We start from the raw sequence: 15,272 nt of genomic DNA, 5'->3' as shown, positions 1-15,272 counted from the left end.
CTGTGTGGTTTTCAAAGTAATAGAAGCAAACATTGACTCAAAACCATGTTTATCTCTGTTAAAATAATGTGTTTTAATTCTGATGTCACAATTTAGATTGCTCTAAAAATAACTACAAATTTATGAAACTTGATTGATTTTTATGGATACATTTATCTATTCATTTTGTGACATCTCCAATGCATCCTCTCTGTGGTAGGTTAGGCACAGGACAGGAAGAAAGATGTTACAGGGTAATAAATGCAAAGAAATGCAGAATTATTTGATTACACAACATGGTATATACTCCACTGGGTGTGAAAGATTCACCAGGAAATAACATCAGATTAAAGTTCTGAAAGCTCAACTCGAGTCAGTCCATGGAAGGAGCACAGAGGAGGGGACAACATTCTGTACTAGTTCTCTGTATATCGAGGCTAAGTCAAAACACTGGAGTTGGATTAGCAATTTGGAAAACTGCAGTATTAAGAAACGGGTGCCTGCATAGCTCATTCTGTGGAGGCTTGGACTCTGGATTTCAGCTCAGGTCATGATCTCACGGTTTGTGAGTTCAAGCCCTGAGTTGGGCTCTGAGCTGGGATTCTCTCTCTCCCTCCCTCTCTGCTACTCCCTGCCCCACATCCATATGCGCATGAGCATGTGCTCTTTCTCTCAAAATAAATAAACTAAAAAAAAAGAAAAAGAAAAAGAAATATCAAAGATGAGCCTGCAGAATGGAAGCTGTCATATTGAGTTAACAAAGCAAGATCTGTGTTTTAGAAAGATGACTCAGGCAACAGTACAAAAAATGGACTAATAGAAGATGAGACAGAAGTAAGAAAATCAAGCCCTTGCTATTGCAGTGGTTGAGAGTGGGGTGAGGAAGGCAATGGGTGGATTAATGAACTACTGAGAAGGGTGAAGAAACAAAGATTCATTAATAATGAGCATTAGTTTAATAGAGGAGAAGAAAATATCATAATGAGTTCTTGGTTTTGGCCTGAGTATCTAGACGCTGAGAAAAAAGAGAAAGTTACAACGGGAGAAGATTTACATTAGAGCATTAACTGAATATGAAAGTATCTGGGAATTTTAAGACATCATTAAATCTACTTATTCTGCAAAACCCTGTTAGCTGGAAAGATTAATAGAACTTCCCAAGGTGTCTAATACATAAACACAGAGCAGTTTCCCTACTTCAGCTTTTCTGCTTACTTAGAATTTTCAGCCAACTTACAATTGGTTATTATGAGTTAATCCATTTATCTTCCACATGAGGTTAGTTAATGGAAGCATTCCATTTTTAATCTAAGAGTCTGAAGTAATTTTCCAGAAGTTCCTCCAGAGAGAATCTAAAAAGCCAAAACTCCACTTTAATTTTCTGAGTACATTTTCTGCCTAACGTCACTGAAATGAATTGCCTTTGCTAGGAAAAATAGCAAGCATTGATCCTTAACAATTCAACTTATTAAGTAAATATTTCAGATTACCATGGGGCAGCAATTTTTCTTGCTTGAAAAATATCTTAGCCTAAACAGTGTTGCAAAATGTAAGGATGCATACTGTCTATGAGCTACAAATTGTTTTTTGTTTTGTATATACTCAATCATACCATTTTGAATGTACTTAGTCAAATAATAGGTCTGACTAATTTTTCACTGAATTCAAATTGTTCATGTCAATTATGTGAACTGATTGGTTGGTTATCTGCCATCACAGAGATACCATCCCAGAGAATTTTATCAAATAAAGAATTAAACCAAAACAATGCATGGCTTATGGCTCTGAGACTAAGAATGACATGAAATCTGCCATTACTAAAGGGATACCTAGCTCAATAAAACAGGTATGCATAGTTTTAACATGCTTTACACAAAACATTCTGCAACAAAACAATGAGCAGTTTCTAAGTCACTACGTTATGTGTGCTACTCCTATTCATAATATTTTCAATATTAGTTAAGATGTCATATAAATTCGAATTTCCCTTGATGCAATTTTATTACTTTTCTTAGCTACTACACAATGTAAATTTCTATAAGTTTTTTTTTCCAAATCATTGAACTCCTCGTCTCCAAATATGAATCCCTTAGTCACCAAAAATCATGGGTGCCTTGCCACCATTCCCAACTCCTCCCTCTTGGCATCTGACTGTTCTGAATGCTGCAATACCCCACTGGACCGACCAGCATTAGGGACACAAAGGTGTCACATCATCAGCTTCAACCCAGTCTAGTATCCTGCAGTATGATTTTAATAGTCCACTCAAAGCCATTGACAATTTTTCTATTTCATTCGATTTAGTTACAGTGATTTTACAAAATATTTCAGTTATATATGCAATTGGAACTACTCTAATTTTGAAGAAAAGTCTAAGGCATTTGTAACAACAGAGAAGAACTACCATAATACCTCTGGATTTCAAACAAAGGAATTGTGACTATTAAGCACCAAATGCCTTTTTAGATATTTAGCCACCCATGGGTATCAGGACACCAGGTACCAAGTCAAAGACGCCAGGAAGCCGTGAACCACAGAAGCATCCCTGTAGCAGTGCTATATTATGACAATATGGACCTGTACGCTACCACATCAACACCAGGTGGAACTTAGGAAATCTAAAACCCACGACATTTAAAAAATATTCCACATAATGACTAAGAGTCACTTTTGTGACGCTTTTTCACACTTTTGTGTGAAAGCAGTGGAGAGGAGTGAAACAAAGGTTGGGAAACATGCTTTTGTGGTGATGGTAGATCTGGGGAAAGTATATGGCTATATTTCCTTGCCTTAACCGATGTTTGTGGAGGAAAATTACGTGGAGGTTGCAAATTGTTAGTAAAGGCAGAAAGTATTCATTTTCTAGTGAAGATGTTTTTTTTTCCCCAGTGTGACAGAAGGATGAACATTACATGGAAATTATTACAAATATTTCTATACATAGTAAGCATGATTAGGGAAAAAAAACCTTTTTAAGGCAAATGGCAAAGGCTTTCTCATTAATGAATTCTTTGGTTATAAACAGGTCTGAATGACATTAGTTCTGTGTAATATTAACTGGTTTTGCTGGTATCTGTTCTGTGCGTCCCTTGAAAAACAGGATGAAATTAATTATCCTGGGTTATATCTCATAGAACATATTTAAGATAATTTACCTTGCTTTAATGTAAAAATAATTGCAGAATGAAAATATATCTTTAGATCCCAGATAGTATATATTATTACAAAGCTACTGCTGAGCAATATATTGCATAAACTTTTCATCCTTTTAAAAATAAAAAGTCAGATGTTCTTAACAGGAAGCATAAATAAAGCTGAAATACACACTGTACATCTTCCCATGACTCTTGACATGATGTTTCGCATTCATTGGCTCACAGATTCCTGAGTTAAATAAAGCATAATGAAACATAATTAGCATGTCCTGATCATTCCAGAACTACTTATCACTCTAGCAAAGCAGTAAGTGTTAGAAAGGAGTGATCCAAACCACTGCCAAAACCAACAGTAACTATCCTAAATACTGAGGAAAAAAATGTTGATGAACTATGAAAATTTTGATTCTAATCAGTAAAGAAAATAAGCTAATATGAATTTGCTCATAGTGCCAAATATATAGCAGTATATGAGAATAAAAAAAGGAAAATCCACAAAACCTATGAGAGAGAAAAAAATAAGACTACATGAAAAGTAGTAAAAGGAACTAGCTAGCCCATGGTGAGATATACACACACACACACACACAGTGCAACAGATTTACTTTTAGATTGGTTGCTACATGTTCTCTGATAGAAAAGATATATCACTTATTCTTGCAGAACTACAAATTTTCTCCTATAATGTTGTAAACAAGCATATTCAAGCACATAGTGAATGATTAGGTCTTGTATGAAACTAAAAATGTAGCTGGAATAACAGTCTGTGTATATGAATTTTACCTTTCATTTGGAATATCCTTTGGAAGTAACTTACATTTTTTCTGTGCCTGGGGGCATTATTTTCTACACCATTGCTATCATCTGATTTCCTGTATAGAAAACAAAAAAGAAAACCACTAGCTATTTACATTACATAAAACCAAGTCAGTATACCATATGTACTATGGCCATCAGGTTAAAACGAAAAAGGTCAATACAGACAATTCATTTTTCCTAAAAATGTTTTACTCGCAATGTTGATTTCATTTTTATACCATTGCTTAGAGATGAACTGTTGCCACAGATGACTGTGACCAAGTCCTGTGTGTTTTATGCAGAGGAAAAATTGCTTCTCACCCAACCTGCGTGAGGACTTGGGTATGTGGTCATAACTTGTGTATTATTTTGAGGCCTGCAAGATAAGAGCCAATCAGAAACTCAGTGAACACGTAAGAGACGGGTGCTGTAATCTAACATGTTTATTACAATGAATTAGAGGTTGAACACAGTTCTCTGTCTACCCGATGTGCATCAGGGCAAGACCACAAATGTGGGCTTCAGATTCTTAAAGGCAAGAATGACTAAACAAGGTAACAAGAGTGCATAAGAATATGCTTCTAGGTCTTTTGGGCAGCCCTGAGCTCATTAAGCTGTTACCACCAGATAATAAATTCAACCACTTAAGCAAAATTTGGAGAGGGGCCAGTAGATGAGATTGTATGCATTAAACCTATGAGTGGATCAGATAAATGAATGAGTTCCTCATTGAAATACCTGAAGTGACTAGCTTGCTTTGATGTTACATACTTAGTACTGTTTTATGCTCTTCTGATGTCATCCTTTCAGAGTGTGTGTTAAACAAACCACAAAGCCTCCAAATGTGACTACAAGGGAATGGCTGGGAACACTGGGGAAGCAGAGCTCGAAGAACAGAAATCAGGCAAGTCTGTAGCTGTTTCAAGTATCTGAAATACGGTCTTGTTTTTCATATGAGTCCAAGTATAACAATGGGAATTGATAGGTGAAAGATAAAACATTCAAAGCAGTATAAACGAGGTGTCCAAGTTCTCCAGAAAGAGGTGCAATTTCCTTCCAACCATGAGTTTATGCTAAGACAACACTATTGTGTTTTGTTTTGTTTTCTTTCTGAGGTTATAGAACTCCTGATATAATTATTTCATGCCCTTACTTTAGAAGTTTGTATCTATTTTACCTACCATATGTGAACAGAGTAAAAAGAACTATCTGAATAATGTCTGCAAATATCTAAACGACAGCGGTCTAACCCACTCCTGCTCTCTAACCATGGCTATAGACCATACCTAAGGGCTTGTGTTGGCTAACAAAGATAAACTTCAAGTGCCATTCTATATTGGTTACATTTTCTCAGGCATTCCATTTCCTAGCTTTCTATCAGCTGCTTTAATCTGGTCTCGTTTTCCTGGCCCAGCCCTTCACTGTGGCACTCAGACCTTGAATCCCAGGCTTGGGTACCTCTATCACTGGACTCCACGTTCAGTCCTCTGGCTGAGAGGAACTAGTAACACCCATCTTCACCACACTAAACTACATCCCTGACAATTTTCTTCTCAGCCCTCTTCATGTTTGACTCACCACAAAGGGGCTATAAGAGAACCTGTGGCACAATAGGTGTTCTCTCAAAAGTAGTGACTAATAAAATTCTTGGCCAGTGATTTTCAACATGACAGAGAATCAGAATCAGTGATAGACATTTTAGAGAAATACAGATGCTCCGGCACCAATCCCAGAGGTCCTGATCCAGGAGATCCATAAAGTCTGAGCAACTGTATTTTTTTAAATTTTTAATGTTTATTTTTACTTTTGAGAGAGAGAGTGTGAACAAGACAGGAGCAGAGAGAGAGGGAGACACAGAATCTGAAGCAGGCTCCAGGCTCCGAGCTGTCAGCACAGAGTCTGATGCGAGGCTCAAATTCACAGACTGGGAGATCATGACCTGAGGCGAAGCCAGACACTCAACTGACTGAGCCACCCAGGTGCCCCTGAACAACTGTATTTTTAAGGAGCATCCTAAGTGACCAAAAATACAGCCAAGTTTGAGAAATACTGTTTTACACAAATAATACTTCCTTATGGTTACTGAACACCTTTGTGCATCAAAGCCTAGGCTAAGCATTGTTACATATAGAATACCATTTAGTCCAAAAGCCTTATATGGCAAGTACTATCATTAAACCAATTTTTTGAGGAGAAAACTGAAGCACAGAGAGGTAAAAGTGAGTGATGGGGAGGAGGTCCCTTGCAGATATGCCTCTCCACACACAGATGTGTACTGAAAATAACATGTACATTATGTTACTCTTATGTTTTTTCCCCAACTGAAAACTTTTATATTCAATTTCATACTCATCTGTATTTTACTCAAGCAAAAATTAATTTGTAAAAAATAATACTTACAGCTGTTCAACTTGTTCAAATTCTTTCCCATCATCTGTGTAGCAAAAGAAGAATTTATTAAGATTGGTTTTATTATTCTTATGGCACAAGTATGTTGAATTCAACTTTCCCCGTGTTAAAAATGCATTGTGCCATTTTCCCTCTTTGGAATGAAAGAGAGACGTACTACATAAGACACCTGCACATCCATTATGTTCTCCCCTTTCCCTGCTCTCTAAGACCTTACCTGCAATTTTTGATCAGGCATAGCCTAGGGTCTGGGATTTTCAAAATAGGGCTGATTGATTTGTAATTATTTAAGTTTATAAAAATTTAGTACAAAATCAGAAAAGAATACAGATTGTAAGATAAATTTTCTTAGAGGACCATTGGTTTCTCAACCTGTAATCTCTAAGACACATGCTACAAAAATAGAAAAGTGACTGAACAATGTCTCTTTTATGAGAACTCCAGAACGTTTGATAAAATATTTTTTAAATGTGTTATCTAAGTGAAAGACAGTCTTTGAGATTGTCTATGTTAGGCTATAATGGAACTTTCTAATATTCCAGTACCAAAGCACATATCACTTAATCGGTGACTAGTAACACCAAAGAAAAAGGGAAAAAAATTATATTTGCATACTAAAATATTTAAAGAAGTTGAAACAGAAAGTCTATCAATATAAACTCATAGCACTGTCACCATTAATATTAACATAAATATCACTCCAGATAACAAAAGCTAGATATTTCCCCCAAACTCTAAAGCCACGATAATGTATTGTCATAATATGAGAACATTATCTAAAAAAAGAAATCTTACCTATGTGCTTCTTTTTCTTTTGGGTGTACGTTTCATAAAGCAGAATAATAGCCACTAAAATAACAACCTCAACAACTATTCCAAGAAATGGTTTGAGGGGCACCAAGTAACTCAGCACCACAAGTTCAACACGCTCTTCACTCTCGCCCAACTGGAACACGGCATGGCACCAGTAAGACCCCTGATTGTCCTCTGTAAGTTGCATTATCTTCAGCCTTGTTTCATTAGCATTTGTTCCATTGATCACATACTTATCGGTCATCTGAACATCAATAGGAACCTAATAAAAGGAGACATTAAAATCCATTCCTATCATATTGCAGAAAAGATACATATCCTAAATAATCTAGTTTGAGCAGAAGGTATAAAGCATATTAACAGTGTCCAAGAGTTTGATCCCCAAAGGTAGGGAAGGAAAGGGATAACTTCAGTGTTAAGCACTCAGAGTTTGTAACTATAGTGTATAGGTCATTGTGGGTACATATCAGAATCGAAAATACAGAAAAATTCCAGCCATCTGGGTTACACACTCTAATCCCTAACTAGCTGTTTAAAGTACTTCCTCCTTCCCAAGAGCAGGCATACATCAAATCAACTATTGAAATTAATGAATTAATGAAGCTATTAAATCTGATCATTCCTATAAAGAAATCACTGGCTCCTGACATTGGGAGTTCCTCAGACTGGAACTGAGGATGAAATCTTTAGGCCTTAGAAGCTGACGAAGAGGGAACGGTGGAAATCCCGTGTGAGCCCAGTATATGAGCTTGTCTGCACGCTTTCTGTCTTCTCATATCCGAATTTCTGTCTTTCTCAGGCAAGCTGGCTTCTGAGATTCACTGGCTTTTCCCCAGCCTCTCAAAAGCCATACTAAGCTATTGTGGAGCTGATTTATTTAATCCGTTTAAATTAAAATTTATTCTCAGGCCATTTGGTGCCTTCACTGCACTATCACTCAACTGCATTGCTCGATAAATGCTAATCTGCATACAAATATTCTTAGAGGTTATCTGATGAAGAAATGTCCATCAGTTTATTATTTGCTCCCCAAAATTTTAGCAACCTGGCTCCCTGTACACAGCGCTATCTGTGATGTTCAAATGAACCCTCTCTAACACAGAGCTGATAAATCAAAGTAATGCACATGTAATAGGCACCCCAGGTGATTCTGAGGCACATGGTCCATCCACATTTTGAGAAAACACTTGAAGTTTGACCTGCAGCTCTTCCCTACACTTTCCTCACATCCTAATATGACCCATGCGTAGGGCCAAATTGAGAGAAAACTACTATAGCAAATGAAGAGAAGTACAGACTACATTCTGAGAGTTTAATATCATTAAATATAAGTTATTTTTTTGCCTCATGTCCCATATACATAAATAAATGAGGCTATGTATTTCAAGTACTACAATTGGTATTTATCTTTATAAATTTACATGCTTAAAAATATTTACGCACACAAAACGATTGCCTTTCCTAATCATCAATGAGAAGATAAGCAGAAATACTACTGGTTTAAATTTACTCTTAAGTGACCTAGAGCTTTCTCTGAAAAATCAGACCAATCACAGAAACAGTCACTCCCCCCTTTATGTCCTTCCTCTGGTTCTCTTCAACAGTCTATGGCAATATCAACTTAGTCTAAGAAGGAATTTAGTATTTCACTGTAAGGTCTACACTGTCGCATACTATCCCTCCTAGAATTACAGCTTGCCTTCACAGGACTTTAATTTCAATGCTCATTAGTAGCAGAGCAATAGACAGGTGTCCTCTAAAGGACAATGTGCTAAAGTTCCCTTAGAGGCTGAAAGAGGCTAAGCTTTCTCTTAGAGGCTATTTGGGAGGAAGAAAAAGAATGAGAAATGATTTTTTGAACGCTCATGTTTTCCTTATTATCAGCTCTCTGAACAGCCATTAATTATTTAACAGGAATGTAAAGTCTTTGGTTTCCCTTAGGATTCTGGCAGGCCAAGAAAGGCCAATGACACTCCCAAGACCTGAGTTTAAGCTACCAAATTTTTATTCTTTTCTCAAATGACGCCACTGTGTTGCATTCTATCACAATTTTTTCCAGAGACAGAAGCTGGAAAAGAAAACTGTTTTTTTCTAGATACTTTTCATGGGATGGTAAGAGAAGAGAATCTTCTTGTTAGGGTTATTTCGAAACTCATCAACTAAAAGTGAATTATAACTTCCTTTCAAAAAATTTAAATAAGTTGCTAAATCTAAGAAACAAAGTTCCAGTTAATGAAACATTAAGAGTTATCTTCAGATGTAAAATGGAATATGCTAAAAACATTCAATGACAACTGCATTTATCATCGTTCTAGTAAGATAACAGAAGTACAAATAGTCCTCGAAATTCTGAGTCTGTTAATCTTATTATTTATGAAATAAAAGTTTTCATTTTGTTTTTTTCAAATCAAAGAAATATGATCTTACCTGGACACTCCCGTTACTACTGTACCAGGTCCAATTTAAAGGAGAACAATGTTGACATTTACATATCAAGACAGTTGTATCCCTCACATAATTGACCAATGGTTTGTTTTTTCCATGAATCTTAGGGACTAAGAAATATTTAGAAAAATACATGTTACTCAAAGAGTTTGAATAAGGAAATTCATTCAAGTTGAAGACAAATTCTCCTTTCTTTCATTTTCTCATTAATATAATTTTCTTTATGTAATTTTAGTTTCATATAATATGAAACCACTAACTTTTTTTTAATTGGAACACAGATGACACCCAATATTACATTAGTTTCAGGTGTATATCATAGTGATCAGACAAGTCTATGTTACGTTATGCTTACCCATGTGCTTACACATCGGCCGCCAGGCAACACTATTACAATATTGCAGACTATATTCTCTGTTGTACCTTTCATCCCCTGGACTTATCCACTCCATAATTGGAATCCTTTACTCCCACTCCCCTTTACCCATCTTGTCCATATTCCCCACCACATCCCACCCCTCTGGCAACCACCAATTTGATGTCTCCATTTATGACTCTTTCTGTTTTTGTCTATTTGTTTTGTATGGTAAATTTCCTAAGAAAGTTTGAGGCAGCTACCATTGGAAACAGAATAAAAGTGAGCACTGAATTTAGAATACTTAAGGATGTGAATGACTTGGTAAAGAAAATTAAAACATAAGAACATAAGCAGAGCAATAAAAAGACAGCCACCAGTTCCATGGTGGAATCAGCTTCTTCTTATTGACCTCAAAGGATATATTATGGAATATCCTTACACTGGAGATGTAGACAAAGATTACTTTTATTTTCTTTTTTTACTCATTTTAGCAGGTTTTTTGTTTTGTGTTGTTCTGCCTGTTTTCGTTTGGCAACAGAAAGTATAAAAAATAACTGCACACTTGCTGGATGTATGAATTATAAAGATGAGGTAGGAGGAAGTAATTAGTAATGATTAGAAAAGAAATTCTGACTTGTATAACTACCAGGGAAATGGTAAAAATAGGGTTGGAGAATAGGATTTCTTTATGGAATCTGTCCTTAGGTGATTAATGTTACAATGATGGGTTTGGGGAGTTTTCTTTATTCCTGATTGTTTAAATTGTGCCTAAATACAATTACATGTAACACCCTCTCCCTCATCAAGACCGCTGACCAGCAGAGTGTTGAATGAGGCACTGCTAACAAAAAAGAGATGCAAATAAGAGGAAGATATGTTACGCATCACAGTATAAATGCTTCAAGTAATCATAAGAAAGATAACAGAGCAATCTATAAGTCAATTGTTCTCACACACTTTTCATAACTAAGGAAAGATGTTTTTATGAAACTGAATGGTCTTCAATTTTACATTAATCATAGGTGTGAACTGCCAATCTGAATTTATAATCACCCACTAGAAGTATATGAAAACCTAGTAAGGTACCACTAGGGTGCTCCTGGAGAGAGGAGATAGGTGACTACATATGACTACCTTGATTGAAGACCGCCCAGCCAGAGAAGATACTCTGTGCATTCCTTTGCCTGAGGCCACTAGTGTCCCACACTCCCTATTGGTCAGCATTAGGCTGAAGGATATTTAGTTAATATGTGATTAGTATGTGTCCACTTCAAAGGTCATGTCATTAAGTGTTTGAAGGAAGTCAGCACAATGTGACAATGATATGACAAAGAATTGATTTGAGTGCAGGAAATGCATACATTAAGATTACATTTTTACTGTTACTACTGTTGAGGACATAGGTAGGACATACCTATTGTGCAGTTTTTTTATAAAGGATTAAGTATGGGATGATAAAACAGGAAGTACTTGGCACAGAGTAAACACCACAAACTTTTGATTATGCACTAGTACTGCTTTTCTTAACTGACCTTTCTTACAAATTGTAATGCCCATGGCCTTACCTACAAAGCAGCATTAGCCAGCTTACTAAGATAGATTATCATTATGTGCAAAGATGATTTCTAGGTCATGTAGTCATGTGGGACAGAGAAGAAATAAGACTTAAAATAAAAAAGGAGAACTGGAAATTCATCTGAAAAGTCTCAGAATTGTAGGAACATGTAAAAACACTCCAAAATGGGGGAAAGGCTCCAAGCTGAGTCCTCTATGGACCACCCAGCCCATGTGAAAAAGGAGATTATAAAAGTAAAAAAATGAAAAACTCAAGGGATGAATTAACAGGAAACAAGGCCCAAAAGAATGTAGAAACAGTAGCTTTGAGATGTGGGTAACATCACCAATCCATCCTTTAATAACATATATTAAACAGCTTAGTGAAGCTGTAAAACAAATTCTACTGCTTAAAATACACATTCTAGTGTTTGGTGAAAGCAGTTAAAAATATTTCGTTTGTATAAAAATTACAATTTCAGTATAAATTGAAACAATTAAATCAGGGTGCCTCATTACTGTTCCTTACCAGAACAAGAAATGAAATTGGTTAAAAAGTTAAAAGAAAATCTTGTTGGGGTGCCTGAATGGCTCAGTTGGTTAAGCGTCCAACTTCAGCTCAGGTCATGATCTCACAGTTCATGGGTTTGAGCCCTACATCAGGCTCTGGGCTGATAGTTCAGAGCCTGGAGCCTGCTTCAGATTCTGTGTCTCCCTCTCTCTTTTCCCTCCCACTCTCTGTTCCCTCCCACTTTTGCTCACACTCTGTCCCTCTCTCTCAAAAATAAATAAACATGAAAGAAAAAGAAAGAAAGAAAGAAAGAAAGAAAGAAAGAAAGAAAGAAAGAAAGAAAGAAAGAAAGAAAATCTTGTTGCCAGATCTATGTAGTATATGGAGCAGAAAGAATATATGGAATAATAACTTTATATACTACATATAATGTAAGAACAAAAAGGGCCCATTTACCACACACTATTAACAAGAAAAAGCAGAATAAAGCAACTAATACTTTAACATAACCTATGACCTAAATTTTTAAATAAGAAAATAATTGCTATCCACGTGCCTTTTTAAAAATAAAAGTAGAATGTGTCTCTCACATAAGTGTTCTGTCCTATAAAGTCAAACTACTTTTGTTTAGTGTCCTAAGTCTGTGGCTACCCCCTCTGGGCTCATTCATAGACCTGGAGAGCCCACTCTAATGTGGGAAAATAACCAATATAAGAAAACTGGAAGCAACTCTAGGATCTAAGAGAAGAGATTGACCACCTGTCCTGATATTAACATTACTATATTTTAATTCTTGACAAGACAATAAATTTCAATGTCAAAATGTTACAGGCCTAAATTAGTCTGAACCATTGGACGTTTTATTCTGTTTTGTTTTTCTTATGGTAGATCCAGCTTCCTTACTAGCCACTGGAGGTGGTGGCAATAGAAGGCTGGGCAGTGGCCTGTGGACTGAAGTCCCTGGTGGCCTCAATAGAAGCTTCCTTCTCTCATTCAGCCCTCCAGTTTCCCAGTCCTAAAGAGGAAGATTGTTCTGGATTGGTCTTGGTCCAGGGCACTGATGGGACCCTGTTTTTTAGGGATAGAAATCTGGAGGTATAAATAACACAGCCTCAGGCTTAGCATGTTTTTTTTCTGGCTCAGGAGGGTGTGTCCTCTTGTCTTGGTAGTAAAGACCAAATTGACCTTGGGATGGGAAGGAATATATGGCTCCACTTTAGCTGAAGGTCAGTATAATCCAACTGAGAAAAGAGAAGACTTCCATGTGGCATAGTCTTCCAAGAATTTCAGCAAGGTTTGTGGTCAAGACTGGACAATAACAAAATGTTACTTTGCTTCACTATCCCTTTTTTGTGTATGTTTTCTTATTTGAGATTTTGTTGTGGGAAGAAACGACTGGATCAAGTGAGAGTGAAGTTATTTGTGGGCCTCCTGACAAAACACAATCTATCAATTAAAGATCACTTCCTAATCATATTTCATTCTAGTATCTCCAACACCTGGTATGGCTTTATTCTTCAATGAAGTATGAGAACACAGAAATAAGCTCTTGGAGAGATCAATCCTAGTTTAGGGGAGGCCTTGACTAAAGACTTACAGATGAAGCAGAGATTTGAGCTTGGCTAAAATAAGAATTCTTTTCTGAAGCCAGGAGATTCCCCTTCCAAACCTCAGATGAAGCAGAGCCACACTTCTTGAGTTCCATGTGAAAAGGTACAACATGTATATATCTGGCACTGTTTGCCAGTAGTGTAGCTCTGTTATGGTTACTTCTAGAGTCAGGCTAGGCTTGCCTTGAAACAAACACCACTTTGAAGGCAGACTTTGAAACCAGTTGTGTTGGCCACTCGTCAAGGGCGCAGTTTCTGTTCTCTTTGTTTGTTAATCTCCCATCCCAGATACCAGAACCATCTTGGTTCACAATATCAGCATGATTCTCTCTGGGAATTCATTAGGTCATGCTTTATTGGGAAAATATGTGTTGAAATAAGATGAAAATACTGAAATCTAATCATAGGCTAAGAATCAAAAGTAGAAGAAAGGCAACATTGGGGGGGTGGAAACATGGCAGAAAAACACTGTTTTTCAGTAAGTCTCTAAGAGGCACAGGGTTGGAAAGCATGATTGGTAGCTGAAAGATTTTCAAGAAAATCTTGGATATTTTATGAGGTTTGGGTGAGGAACATAAGGCTATGCTGTTAAACCATCCCAATGATCTGTTAAGATCAGGATGCAGACAGCAGACAACGAACTGTGCAGTGACTTAGTGATGCCACAAGGAAATAAAACCAAAATTCGATTTTCTTTTCATCTCCTCTGTTTTCTTGACTATCCCCTAGACTAGTGGCCAAAAGGACATTAACCACTGCTCTGCTATACTTTATATGGCCGGCTATAGCAGTGTGGATCTAACTTATAAAATGCACCAAGGCCAGGAAACATGAGTTTCTTTGAATTTCTCCAGAGGTCACAATTGGTTCTGGGCTGCTACCTATGTTTGGAAATATTTATGCAAAGAAGGACAGTGATATAGCATTCGAATGTGTTCTGTTGACCTTTTGAAACTTTGGATAAAGCAGGACAGGTGAGAATCCTGGGATTAGAAGAATCCCAACTTTGAAGATGGCAAAATTGCTAATTCAAACTCGTGTCTAATAAGATGGGATCTGGGATGTACCTGGTGACAGTAAAAGCCCAATGGAGTTGTAAGGTGAGAGATTTATATTTGCATATTCATGACCTAGAAAACAATCAGCCTGTGTCACCTTTTGGCTCCAAGACGTTAAGGTATTATCAAATTAGGAAGAAGACCCTCCCACATAGTCAAAGATAGCTAACTAGACTTCAACACTAGGGTTTGAAGCTGAAGTTCCAACTGATTCTATTAGGCTACTCTTCTATACTTTGACCCCTTGGATTCTTCCTAGTAAAGGTAGATGGCTACTCCAAGACAGGTTTTGCAGTACTTGGTACTATCAAAATCTCACCATGACTTCAAAAAAGTTCTGTGTGCTATTATTACTTGTCCTTCCTCAACTAAATTTCTGCATCTTTCTACTAAGAGATTTTAACATTGATGAATATTGTTTTCAGCAACTACATCAGAATACGTGACCCACTGCCAAGAAACACTGTAGCCCACCACTCATCTTTCTTGAGTGAAAGGTAATCACTGACATATTAGCACTTGCAAGCTTCCAGTATGACTTCGCTCTCTCTCCTGTACTGACACCAACAGCCAAACACACAA

At 36.8% G+C, this 15,272-nt stretch overlaps 1 protein-coding gene across 1 annotated transcript in view; it reads right to left on the bottom strand.

The window, feature by feature from the left end:
- Nucleotides 1-3,175: 3,175 nt before the first annotated feature.
- EMB (embigin) overlaps nucleotides 3,176-15,272 on the bottom strand; it is a 41,686-nt gene continuing 29,589 nt past the window's right edge. The window contains exons 8-12 of the mRNA XM_077752888.1: nucleotides 9,582-9,709; nucleotides 7,137-7,416; nucleotides 6,333-6,366; nucleotides 3,952-4,006; nucleotides 3,176-3,363 (exon numbers count right to left, since the gene is read on the bottom strand). Coding sequence (XP_077609014.1) covers nucleotides 3,346-3,363; nucleotides 3,952-4,006; nucleotides 6,333-6,366; nucleotides 7,137-7,416; nucleotides 9,582-9,709 — 515 coding nt within the window. The 3' untranslated portion in view covers nucleotides 3,176-3,345. The remainder of the gene's footprint in view (nucleotides 3,364-3,951; nucleotides 4,007-6,332; nucleotides 6,367-7,136; nucleotides 7,417-9,581; nucleotides 9,710-15,272) is intronic.

This window comes from Crocuta crocuta, unplaced genomic scaffold (genome assembly GCF_008692635.1).
Source record: "Crocuta crocuta isolate KB4526 unplaced genomic scaffold, BGI_CrCroc_1.0 scaffold409, whole genome shotgun sequence".
In the NCBI taxonomy this organism is placed as follows: Eukaryota; Metazoa; Chordata; class Mammalia; order Carnivora; family Hyaenidae; genus Crocuta; species Crocuta crocuta.
This window is presented reverse-complemented; position numbering and strand designations above follow the sequence as displayed.